The 27432-nt window shown below is 47.0% G+C and overlaps 1 protein-coding gene across 1 annotated transcript in view; it reads right to left on the reverse strand.

Annotated features, from left to right (window-relative positions):
* BACE2 (beta-secretase 2) overlaps window positions 1-20148 on the reverse strand; it is a 101137-nt gene extending 80989 nt beyond the window's left edge. The window contains 1 exon segment of the mRNA XM_075593708.1: window positions 19597-20148. Coding sequence (XP_075449823.1) covers window positions 19597-19866 — 270 coding nt within the window. The 5' untranslated portion in view covers window positions 19867-20148.
* Window positions 20149-27432: the final 7284 nt, after the last annotated feature.

Below are 27432 nucleotides of genomic sequence, written 5' to 3' on the forward strand. Positions count from 1 at the left end.
GAAAACCCTCTCGTCCTGGGAGTAAAGCTGAACTTTCTTTGCTTTAAGTTTCTAAACAAACAGAGGTCCTGCATATTCACGAGAAGCACTGAATATTGTGACTGTTTATAGGCAACTAGTGCCTTGAAAAAAAAATAGCGTATAAATATTTTCTGTAAAACAAATATTTAGTTACTTATTTTGTGTAACCTTTGGAGATAAACTTTTAGCTATTTTAAGACCAAGTACTTTTTAGAATAGATACATTTTTTTACAAACAAATTAATAAAAACATTAACTAATCTCAGGTCATACAAGTAAGATTTAAATGTTGAGTGTTACTGAATTTGATCCAAGTTAAATTTGTAAGTTTTTTACATTTTGTGGTTGTTGTTTTATCCAATTAGGGAAGATGGAACAAGTTGTTTAATCCAACTCACAGATAGCACATTATAAAGTAGAAGCCTTCAGAACCGAGGCTTTATTGGAGTACTTGTACTTAAGATCCGTTACGGTCACACAGATGACCCAAGTTCTGCAGTGAACCCCGATCCCACCAGATATAAAGTGTATTCTGGGATTCACGGATAAGGAAATGCATTAGTGCATTAGATTGCACCACAATCAGGAACACAAGAATAACTCCCATTTACTACCACAATTTTTAATTGTGTATTTTAATTAACACATTTTAATTTTTAATTAATTTTAATTACATTAAGTGAAAAGGGTTATACATTATATACAAGACATTGCATGCAGTTAAAGATTATATATTATAGGCGTATATAACAGTTACAAAACAAATGCTGTCTCACATTTTAATCTGATCTGTAAGAATTTAGACTGGTGGTAGCTGTGAGAGTCTCCGGTAGACTGTTCCAGTTGTGTGGTGCACGGTAAGAGGAGGAGCGACCAGATACTTTGTTGAACCTTGGGACCATTAAATCTATGGGAGTCAGTTCTCAGCTGCATGTGGTTGGGGTGAGGAGCGTATTCAGGTAGGCGGGTAGCTTGCCCAGAAAGTATTTGACGTTAAGACAGGAAAGATGAACTTTGCGCCTAGACTCAAGTGATAACCAATCTAGCTATTTGAGCATTTCACAGTTTTGTGTGTTGTAATTGCATTGGAGGGCAAAACGGCATATTGAGTTGTAGAGGGTATCAAGTTTGCCAAGGTGAGTTTGGGGTGCCGTGCCATATAAGATGTCCCCATAGGCTAGAATTCACATCAGCATCTGATGTACGTTGCACTTTCTGACCAGCAGCCTTAGGGAGGATTTGTTCCTATAAAGTACACCTAGTTTGGCATTGGTTTTGGATATCAGGGTATCAATGTGCAACCCAAATGTTAAATGGGAGTCAAACCATAAGCCCAAATGTTTTAAACTAGTAAGAGGCGCTAGGATAGTATTAGAATTGGTTCTGATCTGGAGCTCATTCATAGGAACCTTTAGAAATTTAGCCTTGGCCCAAAATACACAGTCTTGTCAGTGTTTAAAAAGAGTTTGTTTTGGAAAATCCAATTTTCAAGTCTCATAAAGTCAGATTGAAGTACATGTCCAAAGTCAGAGAGGTTAGGGCTGTGTGCATATAAGATTGTGTCATCTGCATACATGTGTTTTGAGGCTCCCTTACAAGCAGTTGGAAGATCATTCATGAACACTGAGAAGAGTAGGGACCCCAGAACAGAGCCTTGCGGGACACCACAGATGATATCCAAGGGATTGGTGTTAGAGCCTGAGATGGACACATGTTGGGATCTACCGGATAGGTAGGAATGAAACCAGTTTAAAGCATGCTTCCCTATTCCAGAGCACTGGAGTTTGTTTAGCAAAATAACATCATCAACAGTATCAAAAGCCTTGGCAAAATCTAAGAAGTAGATTGGCAGTTTTACACAAGAATAAGATGTGCAGTTATTTTATTTTATAATATAAAGCAACATACTCTGCTTGACATGCTTTCCAACAATTATTTACACTATTCTGATTTCCCTATACATAGGCTCTCTGTAGATAGTCCTTTTAATAGCTGGTGTGGGTACTTCATTTCTTTGTGTTTATCTGTGCGACTATGGTTATTTAGCTTTCAAATGAACCAATGGCATATTTTGGATATCACGAGGTCCACGGGTGTCAGGAGAACCACGAGACAGTGGTTGCTGTATCGGAAGGAATGAGAGTGAGACACTGTATGTATGGCCCTAATAGGACAAAATAAGAGAACCCCAGTGGGCTAATAGTTAATAAAGAACTTTGTGTAAATCCTGATCAGCTGACATAGAAAGCTCATGGGAATCTCTCCCGTGAGTGAATCACATGGCATCCCATGACACCGAGAAATAAAGCCGTCTTTTCATAAACCAAGAAAACCCACTAGAAGTTTTTGCAACTTTGTTTTTGTTGTAAATGACCAAATTAGAGTGTAAAAAAAAAAAACAGATACAAACGATATAAAACACACAGCTTTCGGCTGGAATAAGGAAACTATTTACATGTTGCCTTTAGTTAAAGCTGCAGTTCAAGCAATATCCTGTGTTTTTTTTTTTGTTTGTTTTTTTTAATCAGTTCTGTACTATGAGAAAATACTTGTAGCATTAAAAAAAAAAACATTTTAAAGACATTTTTAAATCTCTAATGTAACAAGCAATTTTGTTTCTATAGCAACCATTTACAAAGTCACATCCCCTTCCTCTTCTGAAACAGGCTCTGACACACCCCTTTTTGAGCCCTGCACTCTCTCTGGCAGTGCACCAATTGCATCTAGTGACTGCCTGGTCACATGATCTTCCCCACAGAACTTTGTATCTTGGGTCCTCTTTTGCAGCTGACAGAGATTTAGTGAACCCCCCGAGCCGAATCTTCGCTGATCGATCGGCAAGTTGCTAATAACTTGTGTGTTCAGATTTTTATTTTATTTTTAAACAGCCGTTTCAACTGCAGCTTTAAAAATGAACATGCTTCAATATGGAGTATAACTTTTAGCCCCCATCAGCTAAACTATATTTATTTTTGGAGGTAAAAATACAAAAACAAGGAAGTTTGCTCATTTCTGGAAAAAAAAAAAATCTTACAAAGAATGAGTTGGTAAAGAATATTCTACCCCCAGAAATAATGCGGAAGCGTGCGCGAGCCCCTGCTAAAGCCGCTCTCATTGCGGCTGCAGGGGCTCACTGGTAAGCGCCAGCGCGCCTCAGCATGGGTCAGCGCACAAGCGCTGACCATGCCCGAGGCCTTACACTGACAGAAGGATTGGTGGAAACTGAAAGGTGGCCATTTAGTTATGTTGAAAAGTCAGGATGTTCGCTACACGCAAAAGGAACCCGCACAGCTAGTGTTAGACCACAGTGAGGTGCTGACTGGATGGAGACGTGATAATATCATACAGAAGAAAAAGGACCCAGTCTTGCAGCACTCAATCACTCGGAATGTAATGTTGTAATTTTAAAATGTACTTTATTGATAACCTTGAATAAAAAATAGGGGGTTAAAACGTAATTAAATGATGATAAACAGCTCGTGACTGTATCCTTAATCCCCCACCTACGGTAAGGTGGGTAGGTGTAAATAGAGTCCCCAATAAATATTGGGGATCAAGCGCTACGGATAGTAGCTACCTAAAAATATAGGAAAAAGGAGCCTCTGAGAGCCCTCTTGAAGACACTCTCCTTACGAGTGTATCCAGGCGTATGATACGCACTAAAGTGATACACTGAGGATAGGTACAGTATTTAGTATGGCATAATGTGCGCTTGGTTAGACCTATGTGATGTCTGTCCCTGGTATAGATATGCACTATGTGAGCCAGGTCTATGGTAAGAACCTGTGTAGCCCCCACTATTGATCATAGGTGCAGACTCATGGACATACTGCGTAGAGAGATACAGGATAGTATGGCATTGGCTAAGGCATAAAGTAATCCTATAGACACCTAAACTGTAGGTGAGGTAGGTTGTTGTTAATCAGGGTAAACCTAAACTCGTGTCAATATAGGTTGTCAGTGTTATCTGCTATTGCTGCCCAATGGACACTGTATAAGGAGCCAGATGCAGATACTAGGTATATATATGCAAATACCCTGACGTGAGTGTGATACTGTGCTGCGCACAAAGGGTGAATAATGGCATAAAGGCAACTTCCACCGTGTATGCAGTGGCACAGGAGGGTTAGCACTAATCAAATGAATGTGATGTTGTGGGCTGTAACCCCCTGCGTTGCTGTTAAGCAGATAAAGGGTTAATGTATAATACACAAGCCAAATAGTTCAGCTCAAAAGAGTGTGGTGTAAGGGTGGTTGAACCAGGGTTTTGTAAGTGAAACCCATATGCGCACCACCTTCCCTCTCAAAGATCAGCTGACCTGTATCTGTAACCAAGTGGAGGAACTAACTAATAACGCACAGTCCCCTACATCAGCGCTGATCCTGGTTATATCAGCGCTGATCCTGGTTATATCAGCGCTGATGTGCTCGAGGACTTGCCTGTCTGAAGGTGAGCAACTCAATAGCCCCTCAGGCTGGAGGATCCCGCGATAGTGTAATACAGCGCGATCCCATGTAACATGCACAGGCAGGGAAGCTTACGAGGTACACAGACGCTGATAAATATCAGAATGCTGCTGCATTTAAAATAAATGAGCTTCCCGCGTGTGCAGGAGGTAAACTGCCGACGCGCGCGTTTCACGTAGTGAACGCTTCTTCAGGGCCCCCCCCCCCTACGTGCCCTGAAGAAGCGTTCACTACGTGAAACGCGCGCGTCGGCAGTTTACCTCCTGCACACGCGGGAAGCTCATTTATTTTAAATGCAGCAGCATTCTGATATTTATCAGCGTCTGTGTACCTCGTAAGCTTCCCTGCCTGTGCATGTTACATGGGATCGCGCTGTATTACACTATCGCGGGATCCTCCAGCCTGAGGGGCTATTGAGTTGCTCACCTTCAGACAGGCAAGTCCTCGAGCACATCAGCGCTGATATAACCAGGATCAGCGCTGATATAACCAGGATCAGCGCTGATGTAGGGGACTGTGCGTTATTAGTTAGTTCCTCCACTTGGTTACAGATACAGGTCAGCTGATCTTTGAGAGGGAAGGTGGTGCGCATATGGGTTTCACTTACAAAACCCTGGTTCAACCACCCTTACACCACACTCTTTTGAGCTGAACTATTTGGCTTGTGTATTATACATTAACCCTTTATCTGCTTAACAGCAACGCAGGGGGTTACAGCCCACAACATCACATTCATTTGATTAGTGCTAACCCTCCTGTGCCACTGCATACACGGTGGAAGTTGCCTTTATGCCATTATTCACCCTTTGTGCGCAGCACAGTATCACGCTCACGTCAGGGTATTTGCATATATATACCTAGTATCTGCATCTGGCTCCTTATACAGTGTCCATTGGGCAGCAATAGCAGATAACACTGACAACCTATATTGACACGAGTTTAGGTTTACCCTGATTAACAACAACCTACCTCACCTACAGTTTAGGTGTCTATAGGATTACTTTATGCCTTAGCCAATGCCATACTATCCTGTATCTCTCTACGCAGTATGTCCATGAGTCTGCACCTATGATCAATAGTGGGGGCTACACAGGTTCTTACCATAGACCTGGCTCACATAGTGCATATCTATACCAGGGACAGACATCACATAGGTCTAACCAAGCGCACATTATGCCATACTAAATACTGTACCTATCCTCAGTGTATCACTTTAGTGCGTATCATACGCCTGGATACACTCGTAAGGAGAGTGTCTTCAAGAGGGCTCTCAGAGGCTCCTTTTTCCTATATTTTTAGGTAGCTACTATCCGTAGCGCTTGATCCCCAATATTTATTGGGGACTCTATTTACACCTACCCACCTTACCGTAGGTGGGGGATTAAGGATACAGTCACGAGCTGTTTATCATCATTTAATTACGTTTTAACCCCCTATTTTTTATTCAAGGTTATCAATAAAGTACATTTTAAAATTACAACATTACATTCCGAGTGATTGAGTGCTGCAAGACTGGGTCCTTTTTCTTCTGTATGATATTACAAAGTCAGGATGTTGACAGATTTATAACAGGCGCACCAAACGACTGACAGCTTAGAATTATACATAGTCACAGGCTTTACATATACAAATAAAATAAGTTAAGGAGGGGGGTGGGGTGTAGTATTCCTGCTTTAACACAGTGTGATTATTTTGTTGGTACAAATAGAATGCCGTCTCTGCAAGAATGCAGGCACCGGGCTTCAAGGAGATCATTACAGAGGTGTAAATTACAGGTCCGAGTGGCGAAAAGCATTTATTTGGTATTTTTTAAATTAAGGCCACTCCCTTGTTCTCTGAAACATGCCACCTCCCTCAAATAATATACCCTATTTCCTCGATTCTAAGACGCACCCTTGATTTAATAAAAAAAATTTGGGGGGAAAAAAACTATATTAAATGTGCAGAATTTTTTTTCTGGGCGGGGAGAGAGAGAGGGAAGGGGGGGAGAGAATGGAGAGAAGGGGGGAGAGAATGGAGAGAAGGGGGGGAGAGAATGGAGAGAAGGGGGGGAGAGAATGGAGAGAAGGGGGGAGAGAATGGAGAGAAGGGGGGAGAGAATGGAGAGAAGGGGGGAGAGAATGGAGAGAAGGGGGGAGAGAATGGAGAGAAGGGGGGAGAGAATGGAGAGAAGGGGGGGAGAGAATGGAGAGAAGGGGTGGGAGAATGGAGAGAAGGGGTGGGAGAATGGAGTGGAGGGGGGGAGAGAATGGGAGAAGGGGGGAGAGAATGGGAGAAGGGGGGAGAGAATGGAGAGAAGGGGAAGGAGAGGATAGAGGGGGGAGAGAGGGAGAGGAGGGAGGGGGAGGGAGAAAAGGAGGGGGAAGGAGAGGGATAGCAGGGGGGGAGAAGGATAGGAGGGGGGAGTGGGGGAGAAGGATAGGAGGGGGGAGTGAGGGAGAAGGCTAGGAGCGGGGAGATGGCTGGGAGGGGGGAGGGGGGAGAAGGCTAGGAGGGGGAGGCGGGAGAAGGCTAGGAGGGGAGAATGATAGGAGGGGGGAGGGGGGAGAAGGATAGGAGGGGGAAGGGGGAGAGAGATAGGGATAGGAGGGGGAAGGGGGAGAGAGATAGGGATAGGAGGGGGAAGGGGGAGAGGGATAGGGATAGAGAGATAGGGATAGAGGGAAGAGGGAGAGGGATAGGAGGGGGGAGATAATGGAGAGAAGGGGGGAGAGAATAGGAGAAGAGGGGAGAGAATGGAGTGAAGGGGGGAGAATGGAGTGAAGGGGGGAGAGAATGGAGTGAAGGTGGGAGAGAATGGAGTGAAGGGGGGGAGAGAATGGAGTGAAGGGGGGGAGAGAATGGAGTGAAGGGGGGGAGAGAATGGAGTGAAGGGGGGGAGAGAATGGAGTGAAGGGGGGAGAGAATGGAGTGAAGGGGGGAGAGAATGGAGTGAAGGGGGGAGAGAATGGAGTGAAAGGGGGGGAGAGAATGGAGTGAAAGGGGGGGAGAGAATGGGAGAAGGGGGGAGAGAATGGAGTGAAGGGGGGGAGAGAATGGGAGAAGGGGGGAGAGAATGGAGTGAAGGGGGGGAGAGAATGGGAGAAGGGGGGAGAGAATGGAGAGAAGGAGAAGGAGAGGAGAGAGGGGGAGAGAGGGAGAGGAGGGAGGGGGAGAGAGAAAAGGAGGGGGAAGGAGAGGGATAGCAGGGAGGGGAGAAGGATAGGAGGGGGGGTGAGGGAGAAGGCTAGGAGGGGGGAGATGGCTAGGAGGGGGGAGGGGGGAGAAGGATAGGAGGGAGAAGGGGGAGAAGGATAGGAGGGGGAAGGGGGAGAAGGATAGGAGGGGGAAGGGGGAGAGAGATAGGGATAGGAGGTGGAAGGGGGAGAGGGATAGGGATAGAGGGAAGAGGGAGAGGGAAGAGGGAGAGGGATAGGAGGGGGAAGGGGGAGAGGGAGAGGGATAGGAGGGGGAAGGGGGAGAGGGATAGGAGGGGGAAGGGGGAGAGGGATAGGAGGGGGAAGGGGGAGAGGGAGAGGGATAGGAGGGAAGGGGGAGAGGGATAGGAGGGAAGGGGGAGAGGGATAGGAGGGAAGGGGGAGAGGGATAGGAGGGGGAAGGGGGAGAGGGATAGGAGGGGGAAGAGGGAGAGGGATAGGAGGGGGAAGGGGGAGAGGGATAGGAGGGGGAAGGGGGAGAGGGATAGGAGGGAAGGGGGAGAGGGATAGGAGGGAAGGGGGAGAGGGATAGGAGGGAAGGGGGAGAGGGATAGGAGGGAAGGGGGAGAGGGATAGGAGGGAAGGGGGAGAGGGATAGGAGGGAAGGGGGAGAGGGATAGGAGGGAAGGGGGAGAGGGATAGGAGGGAAGGGGGATAGGGATAGGAGGGAAGGGGGATAGGGATAGGAGGGAAGGGGGACAGGGACAGGAAGGAAGGGGAGGAGAGGGATAGGAAGGAAGGGGAGGAGAGGGATAGGAGGGAAGGGGGGAGAGAATGGAGAGAAGGGGAAGGAGAGGAGAGAGGGGGAGAGAGGGAGAGGAGGGGGAGAGAGAAAAGGAGGGGGAAGGAGAGGGATAGCAGGGAGGGGAGAAGGATAGGAGGGGGAGTGGGGGAGAAGGCTAGGAGGGGGGAGTGAGGGAGAAGGCTAGGAGGGGGGAGATGGCTAGGAGGGGAGGGGGGAGAAGGATAGGAGGGGGAAGGGGGAGAAGGATAGGAGGGGGAAGGGGGAGAGAGATAGGGATAGGAGGTGGAAGGGGGAGAGGGATAGGGACAGAGGGAAGAGGGAGAGGGATAGGAGGGGGAAGGGGGAGAGGGATAGGAGGGGGAAGGGGGAGAGGGAGAGGGAGAGGGATAGGAGGGAAGGGGGAGAGGGATAGGAGGGAAGGGGGGAGAGGGATAGGAGGGAAGGGGGGAGAGGGATAGGAGGGAAGGGGGGAGAGGGATAGGAAGGAAGGGGGGTGAGGGATAGGAAGGGGGGAGAGGGATAGGAAGGAAGGGGGGGAGAGGGATAGGAAGGAAGGGGGGGAGAGGGATAGGAAGGAAGGGGAGGAGAGGGATAGGAAGGAAGGGGAGGAGAGGGATAGGAAGGAAGGGGAGGAGAGGGATAGGAAGGAAGGGGAGGAGAGGGATAGGAGGGAAGGGGGAGATGGATAGGAGGGAAGGGGGGAGAGGGATAGGAGGGAAGGAGGGAAGGAGGGAGAGAGATAGGAGGGAAGGAGGGAGTGAGATAGGAGGGAAGGGAGGGGAGAGGGGTAGGAGTTAAGGGGGGCGAGGGATAGGAGTTAAGGGGGAGAGGGATAGGAGGGAAGGGGGGAAGGGGGAGAGAGATAGGAGGGAAGGAGGGAGAGAGATAGGAGGGAAGGGGAGAGGGATAGAATGGAAGGACAAACAGAGACAGAGACACACACACACACAGATACAGCGATACAGAGATACACACAGAGCACCTTCTGCACGTGCAGCTCACACAGAGATTTGACAGGGGGAGGGGGGCTGCTGTGAAGACATACCCCTGTCCGTGCGATCTCCACTCAACTCTCTGCACCTCATGGAGGGAGGGCAGCCATTATCTCTCTGCACGGAGGGGCTGTGATCGCAACTATGCTGTTACAGTATGCTAAGACCCGGCCGGCATCTGCAGCATATCTCTCTGCACGAGGTGGAGGAGGGGGGCCCGTGATCGCAGACATGTTTGCTGCACACAGAAAACCCGGCAGGCATCTACAGCAGCGCCCCCTGGCTGGTTTTTTTTTCCACCAGTACATCGATTGTAAGACGCAGCCATATTTCACCCATGTGAAAAAGGGAAAAAAACTGCATCTTACAATCGAGGAAATACGGTATATTCAATACAATATTCCCCCGTGATGACATGATGGATTATCTATTATGTACTAAATATTGTATGCCATATGCATTGCAATGGCGATTGTAACTTCTGCTTCACAAAACGGGCAGTAAAATAGACGTTTCCATTTCCAGAAAATACTGGAGGGATCATTTTGTGCATCAGCATTGTGGAAATGTTTGGTTTTGGGAGACTTTGGGCTAGTCTGTCCAGCTTAGTTCTGTAAAGAAACACTAACCTTCTATGGCTCAGGAGGAGCTGGATTCCATTCCGTGATTGCTACAAGCAGTATACGGCAGGCATAAGGTTATAGGTTCCCATGTTAAAATGGACATGAAGCAAAAGGGGACAGACACTGTGTGCTCATTTGCCTGTCATTTCCCAGAATCCCTTGCTGCAGTGGAAGCATTGTATGCTGGGAGATAATGGGGGAAAGCATGGTTGCAGACCTGTCTGATACATATGAATATGCTCACAAGTGATATTTTTATTTGCTGTACGGTGGAGGGTTATTGTCACTTTTTTACCAACTATAACTTATACAAGGTGTGGTTTAAACCTATTCCAAATTCACATTACAAAGCCAGTATAACCAGCCTCACGCTGGCGAGACTCAAAAGGTCAAAACAGCTGTCTGAGAGTAGCTTTTACTTTAGCCCAGGCTGCAGTGAAAAGCTGTGTTACAAGGCCTAGACACCGCGACGGCGCACACTAAGTACGCCCGCTATGGGGCCGGCCCCTGCAACTGCCTGCGAGCGCCTGCACAAAGCACGGCCACCTTTGCCAAAAGACAAGGATTTGTGTCTTTTGGTGCCGCGGCCGAGCGATTTCCACGTCACGACGGCGGTTCAGCCAATGGGTGCGAACCAGCCGCGTGATGTCATGGGCGTGCCTCGGTGACGCCTCCCCATTGCGAGTGATCTGAAGTCATTCAGATCGCTGGGATGGAGAGAACGAGCGCCGCCAGGCACCCTGGTAGACAAATCAAAAAGTCTAATTGCCACAAGCTTATATGGAAGTAACAGTGAATCTGGAGTCCAAATTGTGCAGAGCTGGCACTCAAATTCCTACGCGTTTCGTAGTTAAAGACTACTTCTTCAGGGAATAATGATTCTTCATTTTATATAAACTGCACCAAAATGAAGAATCATTATGCCCTGAAGTAGTCTTTAACTACGAAACACGTAGTAGTGCCAGCTCTGCACAATTTGGACTCTAGATTCACTGTTACTGCCATATACGCTTGCAGCAATTAGACTTTTTGACTGTCTACCGGCGAGTCGCCAACTCTGTGACATCAGCAGCCGCCTGAGTTTGGCAAGTGTAATCAGCCTAAGCGGTCTGTGTGGAAAGGTCCCTACAGTAGCGCTCGAGCCACCAGAAGCGCAGACAAGCGTGGATAGGTACCAGGAACATCAGGAACCGACTTCCCACGGAGAAGACGTCCAGAACCTCCAATCCAGTTGTAGCCTGTGGGAATCATCGCTTGGTGTGTGGACCAGCTGTCTTCGCCACGTTGGCAACATGTCCAAAACATGTCATGCTTAATTTATTTCACTATGATGTACTGTACGTGCAATACTTACCTGCTGCTTGAACACCACAATATAATTAATTTACACCATGAGATTTTTTCTTCTTTTTCCTCTCTATTAGCCCCTTAGGATGTTGAACCATCCTAATTAAACTGCAGCAGAATCTCATTTGTCAACAACACAGGTTTTATACTACTGTATATACATTGCAATCACCAAGTTATGTGATAGACACTATATATAATTACACTTGTTTTTGATCCATCACAGTTTTAAAGTCTGCGATATCCTTTTACCCAGTCCTCATATTTGTATGTTAATCACAAGTCACACGACCTTCCCGTTTTTGTAATAACCACTATCTGGTGCGCGATAATTTTCACCTTTTTTCTTACTCGCTATGGACATGAAGTATAAGGTGACGCCGTGTGCTCATTTGCATGTAATTTCCCAGAATCCCTGGCTGCAGTGGAAGCACTGTATGCTAAGAGATAATGGGGAGAAAGCAGGGTTGCAGTCGTGTCTGTGACATGTGAATGTGCTCACAAGTGATAGTTTTATCTACTAAGTAAAAGAATGCAGTTGACGTCGTTTTGCGCTTGATCTGTGTAGCAATCACATGTACCTGGAACACAAACAAACGACACGCAAAGTGCAGTTTCCTTGTCATTATACGCTCTGTGCTAGTTTCACAACTTTGGGTCTGGCATTGTGATTATCTCTCCGCGAGAAGACTCATTTCCTCTGCCTGAATAACAGAGGAAGGTTGGAGAGGTGTTTAAAGAATGTGTTCCTCCTTACTAATGTACCTGTAGGGTTGTAACTAAATAGAACGAAGGGTGATTCCTTGATGATATTTACAATGATATAAAAGTTAGGCCTCATATATAACACTGGAATGGCACGGAAGTTTGGGCGCTTCTGGGAGGCACCAATGCAGTTCTGATTTGTTTCACATTTTATGAATCATGGTGGGAGGTCCGCTGGCGAAGGGACCATGCTATTTTCCCATTGGCCCACAAGGCCTGTGACATTTGGTGGCCATTAAGTTTCCCCTAAAACGAGATCAACTTTTAGTTCCAAACTTTTGTTTTCGTGAGACCCTTAATATTTGACCTCAAATCATTTTTTGTCGCCTTCTTAAGTGTCATGTTAAATACTTTATAGAAAGGGTGGTGGATGCATGGAAGAGCCAGCCAGGAGAGGAGATCAAAAATACTAAAGCTGGGCACAAAGGTAGTCAAAAAATAAAGGAAAACAAAAAGGATCTAATAGGGGCCGAAGTTTCACAGCGGATTGGAGAATGAACAGACATGGTGGGTCAATGCTCCGCTTATAATTTTTAAGTTATACAAGAATGCAGAGCCCAAGATAAGGCCTAAAACTACCCAGTGCACATTTGTTGCTAAATGTGTAGGCGATTTCACCGTACACAAAAATAAAGTGACATATTTACATGTTATGGGTGCAGCTGGTATGTTAGAAGCCGCACCTAAAGTGAAAGCTGCTCTGAGCCCTGTTGAATTACGCCTAAGGGGCACATTTCCAGAACACTCGTCACATTGTAACATTTCTCAAGGAGAGCACAGGGGCGCAGGTGAACAAATCCTGAAACGGTTTCAAAGTGCCAAACTGCACTTTAACAAAGTTGTGACATTCAATACACAAACATGAATATGCTCTGCTCAGAGTCAAAGTTTAAATGTTGCCCAATACACCTCAGTAGGGGTGGCACAAGTGTCAAAAATAACTCCCGAGGCACGCCCCTCGCCCCTTAATTCCAGGGCTGTAATAAAATAAAACTAATACAGCAAGGCAGGATTGCAGCTTTAATAAAATTAAAATCCATCATAATTGCACAACACCAAACTGTTAAATAATAATGAATGCAATCATTACAATATATCTGTAATTATTTAATTTACCTTTCAGCGACAATGGCAAGTTGATCTTTAGCACATACAGTACCTGTCCCTTTGTATCCTTCGGGAGACTAAGTGATTATCAGAAATCTAGCAAAGCCCATGAATCTCATGATCTGGCAAAGGCTACAAAGGCTTTTATATAGTTAAAGTCTTAGCAAAGTGTTAGTAAGTGTTTCACCTTTGTCGTCTTTCAGCTCAATAGTCGCTGAATATTGGTTCTTGCCCGGCTGGTTTACAAAGCCAATGTTTTAGCCCCTGGCTGGCGGTTTTCTGGTTTGTCTACCTGTTCTTCATCCGTACACAATGCTATCTCATCCATAGTGAAGAAATGCACTGCTGGCCTGTCAAGCATGGGAGAGAATTCCAACCCACTGGCATTTATCTGAAGAGTAGTTACAGTAACCACAGGATTATTTAAAGGAAAAACCAATGCACATTACAAAACAGCAAATAAGAGAGATATAGATACACACACACAAAATCAGAAACTAGCAATGCATAGGTTAGTCATGTTAGTCCAGGAAGTTCACATCTAAGGGCAGCTACCAGCAGAAACATAAATAGCAATGCTGCCACATCCCAACGTATTTCGGTATCACCATCAGAAATAAAAACCTGTCTTTTGCCTACTTATTCAGTTCTATGCTCTAATAATACTGGTACCAGAGATTAATAGTGTACAGGGAGTAATTAATGGGTTATTTTCTCCAAAAGGCAATGGCTACTATCCATCTATGGGCAAATGTGAAGGAACAACCACTCTGTGCATCCGAGCAATCCTGGTCAAATATCCAGTAGATCTACAAGAGATAATGCATCAGCTAAGAAGATGGTGATACAAATAAAGCCAATAATGACATGTCTGTATGTGTGTCCCTTGATTGAAGTGGCGAGTAGGTAATTCGATATCTTGAATGCCTGTGTTGGCAATGAGTGATTTAACACTGGAGCACACATCCGTTCCTCCAATGAAATGTACTGAGGGTACCAGGAATCAACCTTTTCCCGGTCAGTGCCGATTACTCTGTGTCCCCAGGTGCAGGTGAAACCCCCTTCCCTGCACCTCAGATAATAGGCATCTCCTGCCGGCAATAAGTATCACAGTCCGTATAACAATGGAGAACTACTTGCAGAATATAATCCACAAGGAGTTTTGCTGGCGTGCTTCAGAGAAAGAGAACACGTAAAGCGGGGAACGGTGAAAAAAACGGTGCACCGCAAAATAAAAAACTAAAAATCAATGCCGCGCGTAGCATAAAGAAGATATATTTGGCCAATGCCATAAGTGTAAAAAGGACTACAATCCTCTCACGCGACACAGGCGCTCAGTCAATCCTTCAATATATACCCCCCCATGTATAGGTGTGTAGTGATTTACAAAAAAAAAAAAAAAAAAAGGCAGTCCCCTCCTAGGATTAAAATGAAACATTCAACTTTAATTAAATGTGTGTGATTAATGTATTCTTTCTAAACAAAATAACACGAGACACCAAAAGCTACTAACTTTAGTTTGTAGACTTGGTTTGCAGAGACTTGGGAGATGTTCCATTTCCTTTAGCCAATCTATTTGTGGGAAGTCACTGTGTACTGTATTGAACAAGAGTTTGCACAGACAAAGCCCTGCCTCTCTCCCCTTCCAAATCTTCCTGACAGACACCAGGGCAAGCTATGGGTAGAGGAAACACTCCCTTGACAAGTGTTCTGCATTCTTGATCATTCAGCAGATAATATATAATGAATGTAGCTTTCCTTTTGTTTGGTCTCTTTTATAACCTTAAATGTTTTCTTTTTGTATGCGTGAAGCACTTTGAGTCCCATTGGGAGAAAAGCGCTACAGAAATAAAAGATATTATTATCATCATCATGGCTCAGAATGAGTTATGTTAACGATAAAATCAGAGGGAAACCCACAAATGAAATATCAATGAAATGGGGGACTGTAAGAGATGTGTGCAGAGGTATGCAAATGGAGACAGTTTTAGGGTGAAATTAATATAAGGCTTTATTGCCTGTTCCTTTAACAAAGTAAAAACAAAAACATAAAAGAAAAACCTGCTCCACTTTGGAGAATAACTAGACAGTACAGTATATGCCCTATCTAACTGGGTGGGTAGCTAAACTGATTACACCACAAACACTAATATATACCTATATCTCTCTATATATCTCACACACACACACACACACACACACCAGTCCAACAAGAAAGTCTCTTATTTGTTTCTGTTATTGTTGCTGTAGGGGGAAGGTCTCAATGTTCTCCTGGGTCAGCATCCTTGTGTGCTATGGCACTCTGTGTCCAGGTATAGAGGTCTTGTCCCCTTGTCTTGCTGTCAGCATGCAGTGCTTCTATGTGCATCAAGACATCATCTTTTCCTCAGGTCAGCCCAGTTGTGGGCTAAGGAGATCGCCGGTCTGTCCTCCTCATGTCAGCCAAATGTGAGCTAAGGAATCTCTCTCCTGCGTCTCACATGAAACTTTTTACAGAGCTCTCATTAGTCTAGGTGGAGACTAGTTATTTGAGTGGCTGCAATCAACTCTATCTGTTGGATTATCAGAGCTCTGAGGCTGCTTTATATAAAACAGGGATAAGTCCCTGTTACAGGGTCCGTAACAAAAACCTAGCAAACATATATACGCAAAAAAAAATTATTACATATCAAAATGGACATCCATGTTACAGTGCTATAAAAATCTTGCCTTTCAATATTTATTCACCTTAACGATAATCTTTCATAGTTATTCCAGCATGTGACCACCACACATTACCAAACAGGACCCCATCTAAATTTCCATGTTTTCAGTATGTAAGAGAGCCCATATAACCTAATAAGTGGTTACACTTGTCCTACTCTTCACAGGCAAATCCTTTACCATCGTTTTACCATGGTGGTTCCCAAAAGTTTTAAACTTGGCCCGTAACTCTGTGCCTCACCCATAAGCATAACGCTTGCTTCCCTAATCAACTCTATTCTGTCTACAGGTCATACCCCAAAGACCTGGAAAATTGCCAGATTTGTCCCAATCTTCAAAAGTGGGGACAAAAAAATTTTTTAAAAAAAACCTGTCTCGAACTATAGGACAATCTCTCTTCTCACAATACTATCCAAAGTCATGGACAAATGCGTTCACTCACAATTAAGCGATTATTTTACCAAGACAAATTTCCTTAGCCAACTTCAATGTGGATATCAACAGTCCACGTTAACTACGCTTCTAAAAGTTTACAATGGGATTCAGTGTGGAATGTAACTGGGACAACTCACTGGTGCAGTATTCCTAGATTTTGCAAAGGCTTTTGATCATGTTATCTTGTTAAACAAGCTGAAATAGGTGAACACGCTTCAAACTGGTTTCCAACATGTGTCTCTCAGGCTCTAACTCCAACCCCTTGGATGTCACCTGTGGTGTCCCGCAAGGCTCTGTTTTGGGGGCCCTACTCTGTTCAGTCTTCATTAATGATCTACCTACAGCTTGTAAAGGGAGCCTCAATAAACATGTATGCGGATGACACAATCTTAAATGCTCACTGCCCGAGCCTCTCTGACCTCAGACACGTAGTTCAATCTGATATTTTAAGACTTAAAAACTGGATTTTCCCCCACAAAACAGTTTTTAAGCACTGACAACTGTAACAATGGTATTTAGGATCAAGGCTAAATTTGTAAAAGCTTCCAATGATGGTGCTCCAGATCACAACCAATTCCAACATCATTCTAATCTGTCACTAGTGTTGAATCTCTGGGCATACTCCGATTGAGTATTTTGGTTGCACATTGATACCATGACATCCAAAAACGATGTCAAACTAGGTGTACTATATAGGAACAAATCCTCCTTTAGCCCGCTGGTCAGAAAGCGTATCGCACAGCAGATGCTAATGCCAATTATAGACTATTGGGACATAGTATATGGTACAGCACCCCAAACTCACATCAGCAAATTAAAACACCCTCTCGAACTCAATATGCCGCTTTGTCCTCCAATGCAACTACAACACACATCCCTGCGAAATGCTCAAAGTACTAAATTGTCCGTCAATTGAATCTAGGCACAAAGTGAATTTTTCCTGTCTTACCTTCAAATATTTTCTGGGCAAGCTACCCGTCTATCTGAACAAGCTCCTCACCCCTAACACATGCAGCTCTAAACACCTCCAGATATGACTCCAAAAAAAAAAAAATGTTCATGGTCCCAAGGTTCAACAAAGTATCCGGCCGCTCCTCCTCTTACCGTGCACCCCACAACTGGAACAATCTACCGGAGACTCTAAAAGCCGCCATCAGTCTAAATTCTTTCAAAACTTCAGCTGTCTCACATGTTAATCTGATCTGTGTGGGCAACCTATTTTTCAATGTAGTCACAGGTGTGGCGGATGATAAGTGAAAATCGCTACACCACGCTTTTCATTTACTTGCGTCACTACAAATTTTAGCTCCCATAAATGATGGGTCTCTATAAGGCTGTCTTTAGAGCGCGCGCGACCAGAAGCGCCAGCGCTCGCCATGCGAGAGGAAACAAATAAATTTGTTTAGATGGGCGAACAAGCTCAGCGACGTCACGGCCACGCCCCCCCCCCAAAACGTCTCTCCAGGCCACAGATCACTGCAGGTAAAGGCGCACGTTACGTCATGCGCACGGTAGCGTGCAGTCTCACACCATGGACGTGGCCAAAGGCCTCGGCCAGGGTTCTGCTGGCGTGCGGAGGCGCGCTGAGGCTCAGGGAAAGCGGGTGCTTTCCCTGGCCTTAGACAGCGCGCCGTCCGGGGGCGTGTCGGCGGGCGGGCCGGGGGCGTGTCGGCGGGCGGGCCAGTGACGTCACGGAGCTGGTGGGCGAACCGCTCACGTGACCGGCCCTGCGCTCCGGCGAGCGCTGAAATAGAAAATTCTGCTAAGACCTACGCTTCCGCGCGCTTTTTCACGCACTGTATGCCAAGTGTTAGTGCCTGGGGCATGCACAGGGATTGTTTCCCGAGCAGCTACTGTAGCGTTACACAAAGGGGATAAACTATGCATAGGGGACGAGGTACTGTAAGAACAAGAAGATAAGCAGATAGGAAATCAAAGCGTTTGAGAATTTGGGCAGGTGGGCGACGACAGATGTTAAACAAGCTATTCAGAGTCACGCCAGCACATAAAAAGGAGACGATCATTTCGTAGCGCTAAATACTTGTACACCCTGAGGGCAGTTGTAAGTATTTTACTGCATCATACTGTATGCCCAACCAAGCAACATACAGGACTGGTCAAATAAAAAGTTAAAGTTTTGTAATATTTAGATAAATGAAAGCCTGTGTGAGTTATTCATTAACCCGAAACTCCCATTGCCTTCCATGCGATAGTGCCCCGATCAGCACTATTGCAGTTTAATGAATAACCCAGTTTGTGCGCAAAAGGGTAATTTTGGGGAATTTACAGTATGCCATCACCATCTAGCATTGATAATGCCGTTTAGAAACCTTGTTTAGTCAACTATTTCCAAAAGGACTTCAATAGATAGGCAAATTAAAAAACAACTGTTCTGATTGCAATTCAAATAGGAAAAACAGTGAGTAGTATTGTTTAATATTCAGCCAAATAATTCTATCCTACTTGTATAAAAAAAAAAGCCTGTCTCTGCCTTGACTTGCTCGTAAAACCCCACGTGTAGGAAAAGTTACAGTATATGTAAAACTTTGCTGGTTTTGTTTTTGCTGTTTCTAATGTTTTTCTTATTTCCTGTAATAAGTTGATAAAATAAATACATTGCCTTTTTTTTTTTTTGATAAATGTGATAGCAAGACCTAAACCAGATTGCTTTATCCAAACACACAAACTAGTTTTTCTTATTCTCGTAGAGATATTATATTTTAACCATGCTTTATTGGTCTTACTATTTACATATGTGCCTCTGACTTGTGACAGTAGAGATAACATTATAAACGCCTAGTACAGGGGTGGGAAACTCTAGTCCTCAAGAGCCAACAACAGGCCCGGTATTAGAGATATCCTTGCTTCAGCACAGGTGGCTCAATCACTCCCGAAGCAGGGATATCCTTTAACCTGACCCTTGATAACTGGAGTTGCCCACCCGTGGGCTACGGACAATTGCTTTACATGCATACAGAATACCTGCTACCAACAATGCCTTGTCATTAGGAGTCACCACCTCCTGAAGTGCACCTTTTGCACAGATAGATGGAAATTAGGGTGATCTAATAGCCAGTAATGTGCTGCTACCCTAGACATGGCTGCATGAAAACAACTTATGAATTACTGGACACAAAAATGTGCTATATAAATACTAAGTACAGCATTTGAGGTAGTCTCCAAAGACTACTCACCTTCTGGGGTGGAGTGCCCATGAACAGCTCCAAGTAATATCCTCTGCCAGAGTCACCCTCCAAGTTGTCCACCATAGCCAAGTAGTCGATTTTGCCTCCAGGGTCTGAAGCTAAGGAAAGCCCCACACTATCCTTCTTTGGGGTCGCCGGGGCCACGGGCAGATAGTCTTTGATCTCTGATGGGGAAATCCTTAATGGGAAAGTGAATTTGGAAGAGATACAGGCAGCTCCCAAGAGCAGCAGAGCAATGGGCTGCAGAGGGACCTTCATCGTGCAGAAGGGAGAGGGGCAGAGCAAGAGTGATCAACAGCTACTCCCCAGTATGTGCTGTAACCAGGGTCCACATGTCTGATCCCATAGACATAAGGATTCCTCAAAATGAAACCCTTGCCCCCATGAAAGCTGCAATTCACCACAACTTGCTCCAACTGCGTGTGCAGGAAACCTTAATCACAGCCCGGAGAGTTTGCTTTCTAACTCCAAGTTATACTGCTGTATAGGGCAGGAGGAGGAGGAGGGGACATGGTCAGGCTGCTGCAGCAGCTACAGCAAGCGGATGTGAAGGGGAGGAGTGTGCAGACAAGTTTTACTAACAGTCTTAAAGGAACAAAGTCCTGAACTAAGGGGAAAGGAAGAAAGTCAGAAAGGCTAAATATGCCCTCTTCTGGAAATCTATCTGCAGTACTTTGCCCATCATAATAGGATAACTTGACAGTAACAAGTCAACATATCCCATATCCAATAGGGATTTTTTTTTACTACAGAACTTATGTACTGCCCAGAACTTACATTTGCTATATGCTGGCTGGTTAATGTTTTGATTATGTTTTATTTTTTTTAATGGGCAAATGAGCTATTATCCAGATGTGTCCAGGTCCCACCCTGGGTCCCCATTGCCTCCCCATTACCTCCGCTGCGGCCAGGGAGAGCTGCGGTAGTGTGGGCGCCTCCGGAGGCAAGGTGACTTGCGGGCGACAGTGCAGGGAGCGCTCCAGAGGCTCCGCGGTGGGAAGCCGGTAAGGGCGCCACCATTTTAGGTGCTTCACGCATGCGCGAGATTCGGCACATGCGCAGTGGCAATACAGCAGGGGCGGCCATTACAGAGTAGCTCCGGAAGGGGAATTACAAGCCCCAGCAGCCACTGGGGTTGCCGAACATGTGAGGAGCAACAGCCAATAGGGCTGCTAGGATTCCCCTGCAACAGTTAGATACATTTGGCGCGCTCTGCACACCATGCCAATCGGAACTGGGACATAGAAGGGTGAGGGTGTGTTTAGCGTGTCAGTGGCCCCTGAATTAGACCAGAGACCCCCCCTTATAGGCCCCAGCTAGTCCCCGACTCCCCCATAAGTTTATGGTTGCTAGAGAGACAGGCCCATCAGATAGGGACACTGCCCCTGTAGTTGAATAGTGTCAGGGACACTGCAGGACGCCGTGCAAACACTTGCGACCTGTGGTTTGGGCTCAGTCCACCACCGCAAGGTAGAGACTATTAAGGTGGGACACTCCAGCTGGAGTCCACCCCACGTAGAGGCGGACGCCATCGCTTACGGCGTGGGACCAGACGGATCCATTTCCTCAGTTGGTGGTACCACGTGCTGGAGCACCTGGCAGGTATCATACAGTCTGACAGTCAACAAGTGCACCAACTATACTCTCTTACTGTGGTCAGCGGTGTCACACACACTGGGGGTGGGAGAGACAATTGGGGCTGGACACTGGTGCCCCCTGCACCCGAGTATTGTGGAGTTACTGCATATCTGTGTACACATAGGTATGGTGTAGTCGTATTACTTGCTCTGGTTATAAGTTGCATGTTCAGTAAACCTGTCAATATATACTGCATGTGTATTTATTGTATTGGGTCCTGTGAAGGGGTTATCCGGTGCTGTCCGGATCCTTCACAGGTGGAGGCGCTGTTATCGGAACCAACCAGGTACACCCCAGGCAACCAGCAACGGATATTCAGGCCTCCTGTGAGCCAACAGGTAAAACACACCACATGACACTCAGTAGCAGTCTCATCTCCCAGAGGGCGGGGGAAACAGCACTACACAGATATGGATATAGGGATTTTGCCTATTACTGTACTGTATGTATTGGGGGGAGGGGGTTCAATGTATTGATTTTTGTATTGTAATGTCTGTGGTGTTGCGGATTATTAGGATCACTGATCCACCTTTATTTTATGTAAGTGTTATATGTTCCATTTGTACATCTAAATTGTATTTTCTTTGACTAATTTTGTCTTTGTTGTTACTCCTTTGCACCCCTTTTTGTTTGTAGCACACTTTCCCCCACCCCCTGGGAGATAAGGCATCTACGGTGTGTGTGTATGCGTTATCTGTGGCTCGTAGGAGACCTGAACCTCCGCCGCGGGGAGCCTGGGGTGTACCTGATTCGATATGTGACAGCGCCTCCACCTGCGCGGGATTACCCCATGCAGGACCATATATGTACAACACACACTGATGCAATAAAACAATAGCACTTTACTGCGGGGCATATATGCAGTGACAAATAATGATAACAATAATACTACTGGTTACAGCTAACCATACAGCCTCACACGGCCTTTTCCCACAACCGTGTCACAACGACACCATGTCCACCGTTCCTGACAGGGCCCTCGGGCACCCAACCCTTCTCTGGTGTCCACAAGAGTCTAACCCCCGCCCCTATATGTGGTCAGCGCTGCCACTATGGTGTGTGTTACTTGGTTGGTGCACTTAGTGATGTAGGTACCTGCGCGCCGACGGGGAGACCAATGGGATCCGCTGATCCAGCAATGTCATCCGCAATGTGTCCGCCTCCGCGTGGTTGGTATCCAGCTGGATGGTCCCACATATGGATAGTATTTATCCCTTGCAGAGTGATCTGGTCCCAGATCACAGTCCTCAGGGTTGGGCAGCGTTGCAGCTGTGTCCCAAATCTCAAGCAGCTAATGGGGCAGTGTCCCTAGCTAAGGACCTGTCCCTGTAGCAGCCACAATCTTGGTATAGGAGTCAGGGCCTATCTGGGGCCTAGGGGGATGTCTGGCCAGACCCCTGCACATACCTCTTACCCCTATCCTGTCCCAGCACCGACTGGCATGGCATGCAGCGAGCAAAATGTATCTATTTCTGAGCAGGGGATTCTGGCAGTCCTATTGGCTAAGCCAGTGGTTCCCAATCTGTGCGCCGTGGCGCCCTGGTGTGCTGTGGCTTGCCTAGAGGGGCGCCGCGATTATCCCTCCCCATCATCCCTCCGATTATCCTCCCCACCATCCCTCCGATTATCCTCCCCACCATCCCTCCGATTATCCTCCCCACCATCCCTCCGATTATCCTCCCCACCATCCCTCCGATTATCCTCCCCACCATCCCTCCGATTATCCTCCCCACCATCCCTCCGATTATCCTCCCCACCATCCCTCCGATTATCCTCCCCACCATCCCTTCGATTATCCTCCCCACCATCCCTCCGATTATCCTCCCCACCATCCCTCCGATTATCCTCCCCACCATCCCTCCGATTATCCTCACCACCACCCCTCCGATTATCCTCCCCACCATCCCTCCGATTATCCTCCCCACCATCCCTCCGATTATCCCTCCCCACCATCCCTCCGATTATCCTCCCCACCATCCCTCCGATTATCCTCCCCACCATCCCTCCGATTATCCTCCCCACCATCCCTCCGATTATCCTCCCCACCATCCCTCCGATTATCCTCCCCACCATCCCTCCGATTATCCTCCGATTTATCCCTCCCCACCATCCCTCCGATTATCCCTCCCCACCATCCCTCCGATTATCCTCCCCACCATCCCTCCGATTATCCTCCCCAACATCCCTCCGATTATCCTCCCCACCATCCCTCCGATTATCCTCCCCACCATCCCTTGATTATTCATCCCCACCATCCCTCCGATTATCCTCCCCACCATCCCTCCGATTATCCTCCCCACCATCCCTCCGATTATCCTCCCCACCATCCCTCCGATTATCTTCCCCACCATCCCTCCGATTATCCTCCCCACCATCCCTCCGATTATCCTCCCCACCATCCCTCCGATTATCCCTCCCCACCATTCCTCCGATTATCCCTCCCCACCATCCCTCCGATTATCCTCCGATTATCCCTCCCCACCATCCATCCGATTATCCCTCCCCACCATCCCTCCGATTATCCTCCGATTATCACTCCCCACCATCCCTCCTTAATGCCGGCCGGGCCGCAGGGGATTGGCTGCAGGTCAGAGGAAGCCGGGGGCGGGGCTTCCGCTTTGTGCAGAGCACACGGTGAGTGTGTGTGTCTGCCTTCCCGCTCCTGGCTCCTCTGTCTGCTGGTGGCTGCGCGGTGTCCTGTCCCCTTCTGCCCGGGTGATAGGAGAAGGTAGCGGGGGTGCTGGGGGGGGGAGTGAGTTGTACATTTGCCTGTCCTGCACGGATCTCCTGCCTTTCCTCCTCCCCCCCACCCCCCAGTCACTCACATCCGTCGCTGCCTCTGCTCTCCAATGTGTGTGTGTGTATATCTGTGTGTGTGTGTATATCTCTGTGTGTGTGTGTGTATCTGTGTGTGTATACGTGTATACGTGTGTGTGTGTGTGTGTGTGTGTGTGTGTGTGTGTGTGTGTGTATCTGTGACTGCCGCCTGCACGGATCTCCTGCCTTTCCTCCCCCCCTCTCGCTCCTCCCCCAGTCACTCAGATCCGTCGCTGCCTCTGCTCTCCAATGTGTGTGTGTCTGTGTGTGTGTGTCTCTGTATGTGTGTGTGTATCTGTGTGTGTGTGTATCTGTGTGTGTGTATATCTGTCTATGTGTATATCTGTGTGTGTGTGTGTGTGTTGTGACAGAAACCAGGGGATGGTAATAAATTCCGTATATAGGGCTCCCAGGATACTAAACAGTTTCTATCCTGTTTGGCCTGGGAGTGCAGCCTTATAATACATACACTCCATCCCACAGTTTGGCAAGCGCTGGAACTGAGGGATGAGAGATCCAGACCAGAGTTTGTCTGCTGCCTGATTTCTGTCACCTGTCATGCTAATTAGGAATCAGGTATGAAAGACTGTTTTCCTGTTTTCCTTGGTCTCTCCACAAGAGCCAGGAGGCTGGAAGGCTGCTGAACTACAGAGGGGAGAAGCCTCTTCCCCAAACAGGTTCAATCTTTCTGTTCATTTGTATAAGACTGCAAAAGTACCTTGTTTTGTTGTTGGGAGTGGAAAAGCCACTTCCAACCCTGAGTCAGGGATATCTAAGTTAAGTTATCGCTCAGGTGAGCAGCTTTTGTTTTGATCTGTTTTCTGTTGTATGCACTGTGGCAGTCTCAGTGCCTGGGACTGAATAAACCAGGCATAGCCTGTTTAAAGGAACAGTACGTGATGCCTCATCATTTAACCTACCCTAAAAGACCGTGTTCTAAACAGTCCCGGACAAACGACGGAGCCCCAGAGTAAGCCGTTTGTCACATATGGTGGAGAATGCGGGCAGCACACTAAAAGGTCTGCGGGTTAAAGAACTTTGGAAAAAAAAAAAAAAAAGTTTTTTTTTTTCATCCTCTGCAAACAAGATGGAAGACGTGGTGAGTGCGCTGGTACGCAATGTCGCTGTCCAGAAAGACGCGAATGAAGCCCAGCAAAAGATTAATGCAGCCCTGCAACAGGCGAATGAAACCCAGCAACAGCTGTTAATAGCCCAGCAAGAGACTAATGCAAACCAGCAACGGCTGTCAATAAACCAGCAAGAGACTAATGCAAACCAGCAACAGGCGAATGCAAACCAGCAAGAGACAAACCGCTTGCTGAGAGAGGAGCAACAACGGTTCGCCCAGGGCTTACAGCAGGAACTCGAGATCCTAAGGGGGACTATCAGTAACCTTCCACTGGCAGAGGCAGCCCCAGTCCCGAAAATGACCAGGGCAAGCCACTACCTTCAGAAGATGGGACCCTCGGATGATGTGGAAGCCTATCTTCTCACGTTTGAACGCACGGCACAGAAAGAGGGATGGCCAGAAGCTGAGTGGGCTGGTCTAATCGCACCCTTCCTAAGCGGCGAACCCCAGAAGGCTTACTTTGATCTAGAGCCAGCCGAAGCTAACGTCTATGCAAAATTGAAGTTCGAGATCCTCGCCCGCCTCGGCGTAACCACGGCTGTTCGCGCCCAAAGGTTTCACGCATGGTCCTTCACGATGGATAAAGCCACCCGAAGCCAGATGTATGACCTCATCCACCTCGCCCGGAAGTGGCTACAACCCGAGATCAACTCAGCCAGCCACATCGTGGAACGGTTGGTCATGGACCAGTTCTTGAGAAAACTTCCCTCTGCCTTACGTCGTTGGGTCAGTCGGAGCGACCCCCACAATGCGGATGAGCTTGTGGCCCTCGTAGAAAGGTACAATGCAGCAGAAGAGAACCCGCAACCCACAGTCGTGGAGCAACCCCACTACCCAAGGTTCCAGGACTCTTCCAGAGACGGTAAAAGGGTACCGGGGTTAAGGGGCGCTGAAGAGCGGCGACCACCTTCACGCAGCACCAGCAACAGTGGTTCGCACACTAAGGGCAATAGCCAACATGGGGAGCCGGGAAAAGGCTCTAAGTGGGACACAGACTATGTACCTAAATGTGTAAATTGTCATGAGAGGGGCCACACAGCAAAAATCTTCCCACTAAATGATGAGCCCATGCAATGCAACAGCGTGGAACCTTATGCGCTGTTGTCCCAATGTATGGGCCCTAGCCCAGAGGACCCCTTGAATAACCATTTGTGGGCATTTGTAAAGGTTAATGGTAGGAGGGTTCGGGCACTTCTTGACTCTGGGAGCATGGTCACACTAGTGTCCGAATACCTCTTGCCCATTAAGAAGAAACAGGGAAACAGTTCACAAAGAGTGGCAATTTGTTGTATACATGGGGATAATCATGAATATTCCACTGTTGATGTTTTTTTTGAAACAGAGTTTGGTTCTTTAGATTTCAAGGTGGGTATTGTACCCAAACTGGCACATGATGTGTTAATAGGGACCGACTTTCCCCATTTTCTAAAAATGTGGTCCCCCGCTCAGAATAGCGCCCAGAGTTCAATAGCGGACCATAACGAAGTATTAGAAGAAACAAATCCTTTCCCTTTTTCAGAAATGGAGGTTGACGAGGGCCCAAATAAGAAGGGGGAAAAGGAGGAGTGCTGTAAAATTCCCTTCCCCATCACTACTTTGGTAGGGAATACCCCAAATCAAGATGTTGATCAGACACTTACCACCCCAGAACCGGATAAGACCCTCGCTGACCTAGAGGTCAGTCCTGGGAGTTTTAAGAAGGCCCAGTGGGAGGACCCCACATTAGCGGTAGCAAGGGGAAATATACGGGACCAGAATAGTACTCCTGGCCAACCAGATAGGTCACTTGCTTACCCCTACTTCGAGGTAGAGAACGACCTAGTATATCGGGTTGATAAAAGGAAATCAGTTACAACTAAACAATTGTTGGTACCACGGACATTCCGTAACGTAGTATTACACCTCGCACATAGTCATCCATTGGGGGGACACCTAGGGGTGGAAAAGACAAAAGAAAAGGTTCTCCGAAGCTTCTATTGGCCTGGGGTTCTGGCAGAAATTACGAATTATTGTTCCTCATGCCCAGAATGTCAGATCACCGCCCCGTTCAAGGCGTACCGCAGCCCATTGGTACCCCTTCCCATAATAGAGGTACCATTTGACCGGATTGCTATGGATCTAGTAGGACTCTTAATAAAGTCTGCTAGGGGACATCAGCATATATTGGTAATATTGGATTATGCCACCCGATATCCGGAGGCCGTTCCCCTACGTAGCACCTCTGCTAAAAACATAGCAAA

The sequence above is a fragment of the Ascaphus truei genome, chromosome 3 (genome assembly GCF_040206685.1).
Source record: "Ascaphus truei isolate aAscTru1 chromosome 3, aAscTru1.hap1, whole genome shotgun sequence".
In the NCBI taxonomy this organism is placed as follows: domain Eukaryota; kingdom Metazoa; phylum Chordata; class Amphibia; order Anura; family Ascaphidae; genus Ascaphus; species Ascaphus truei.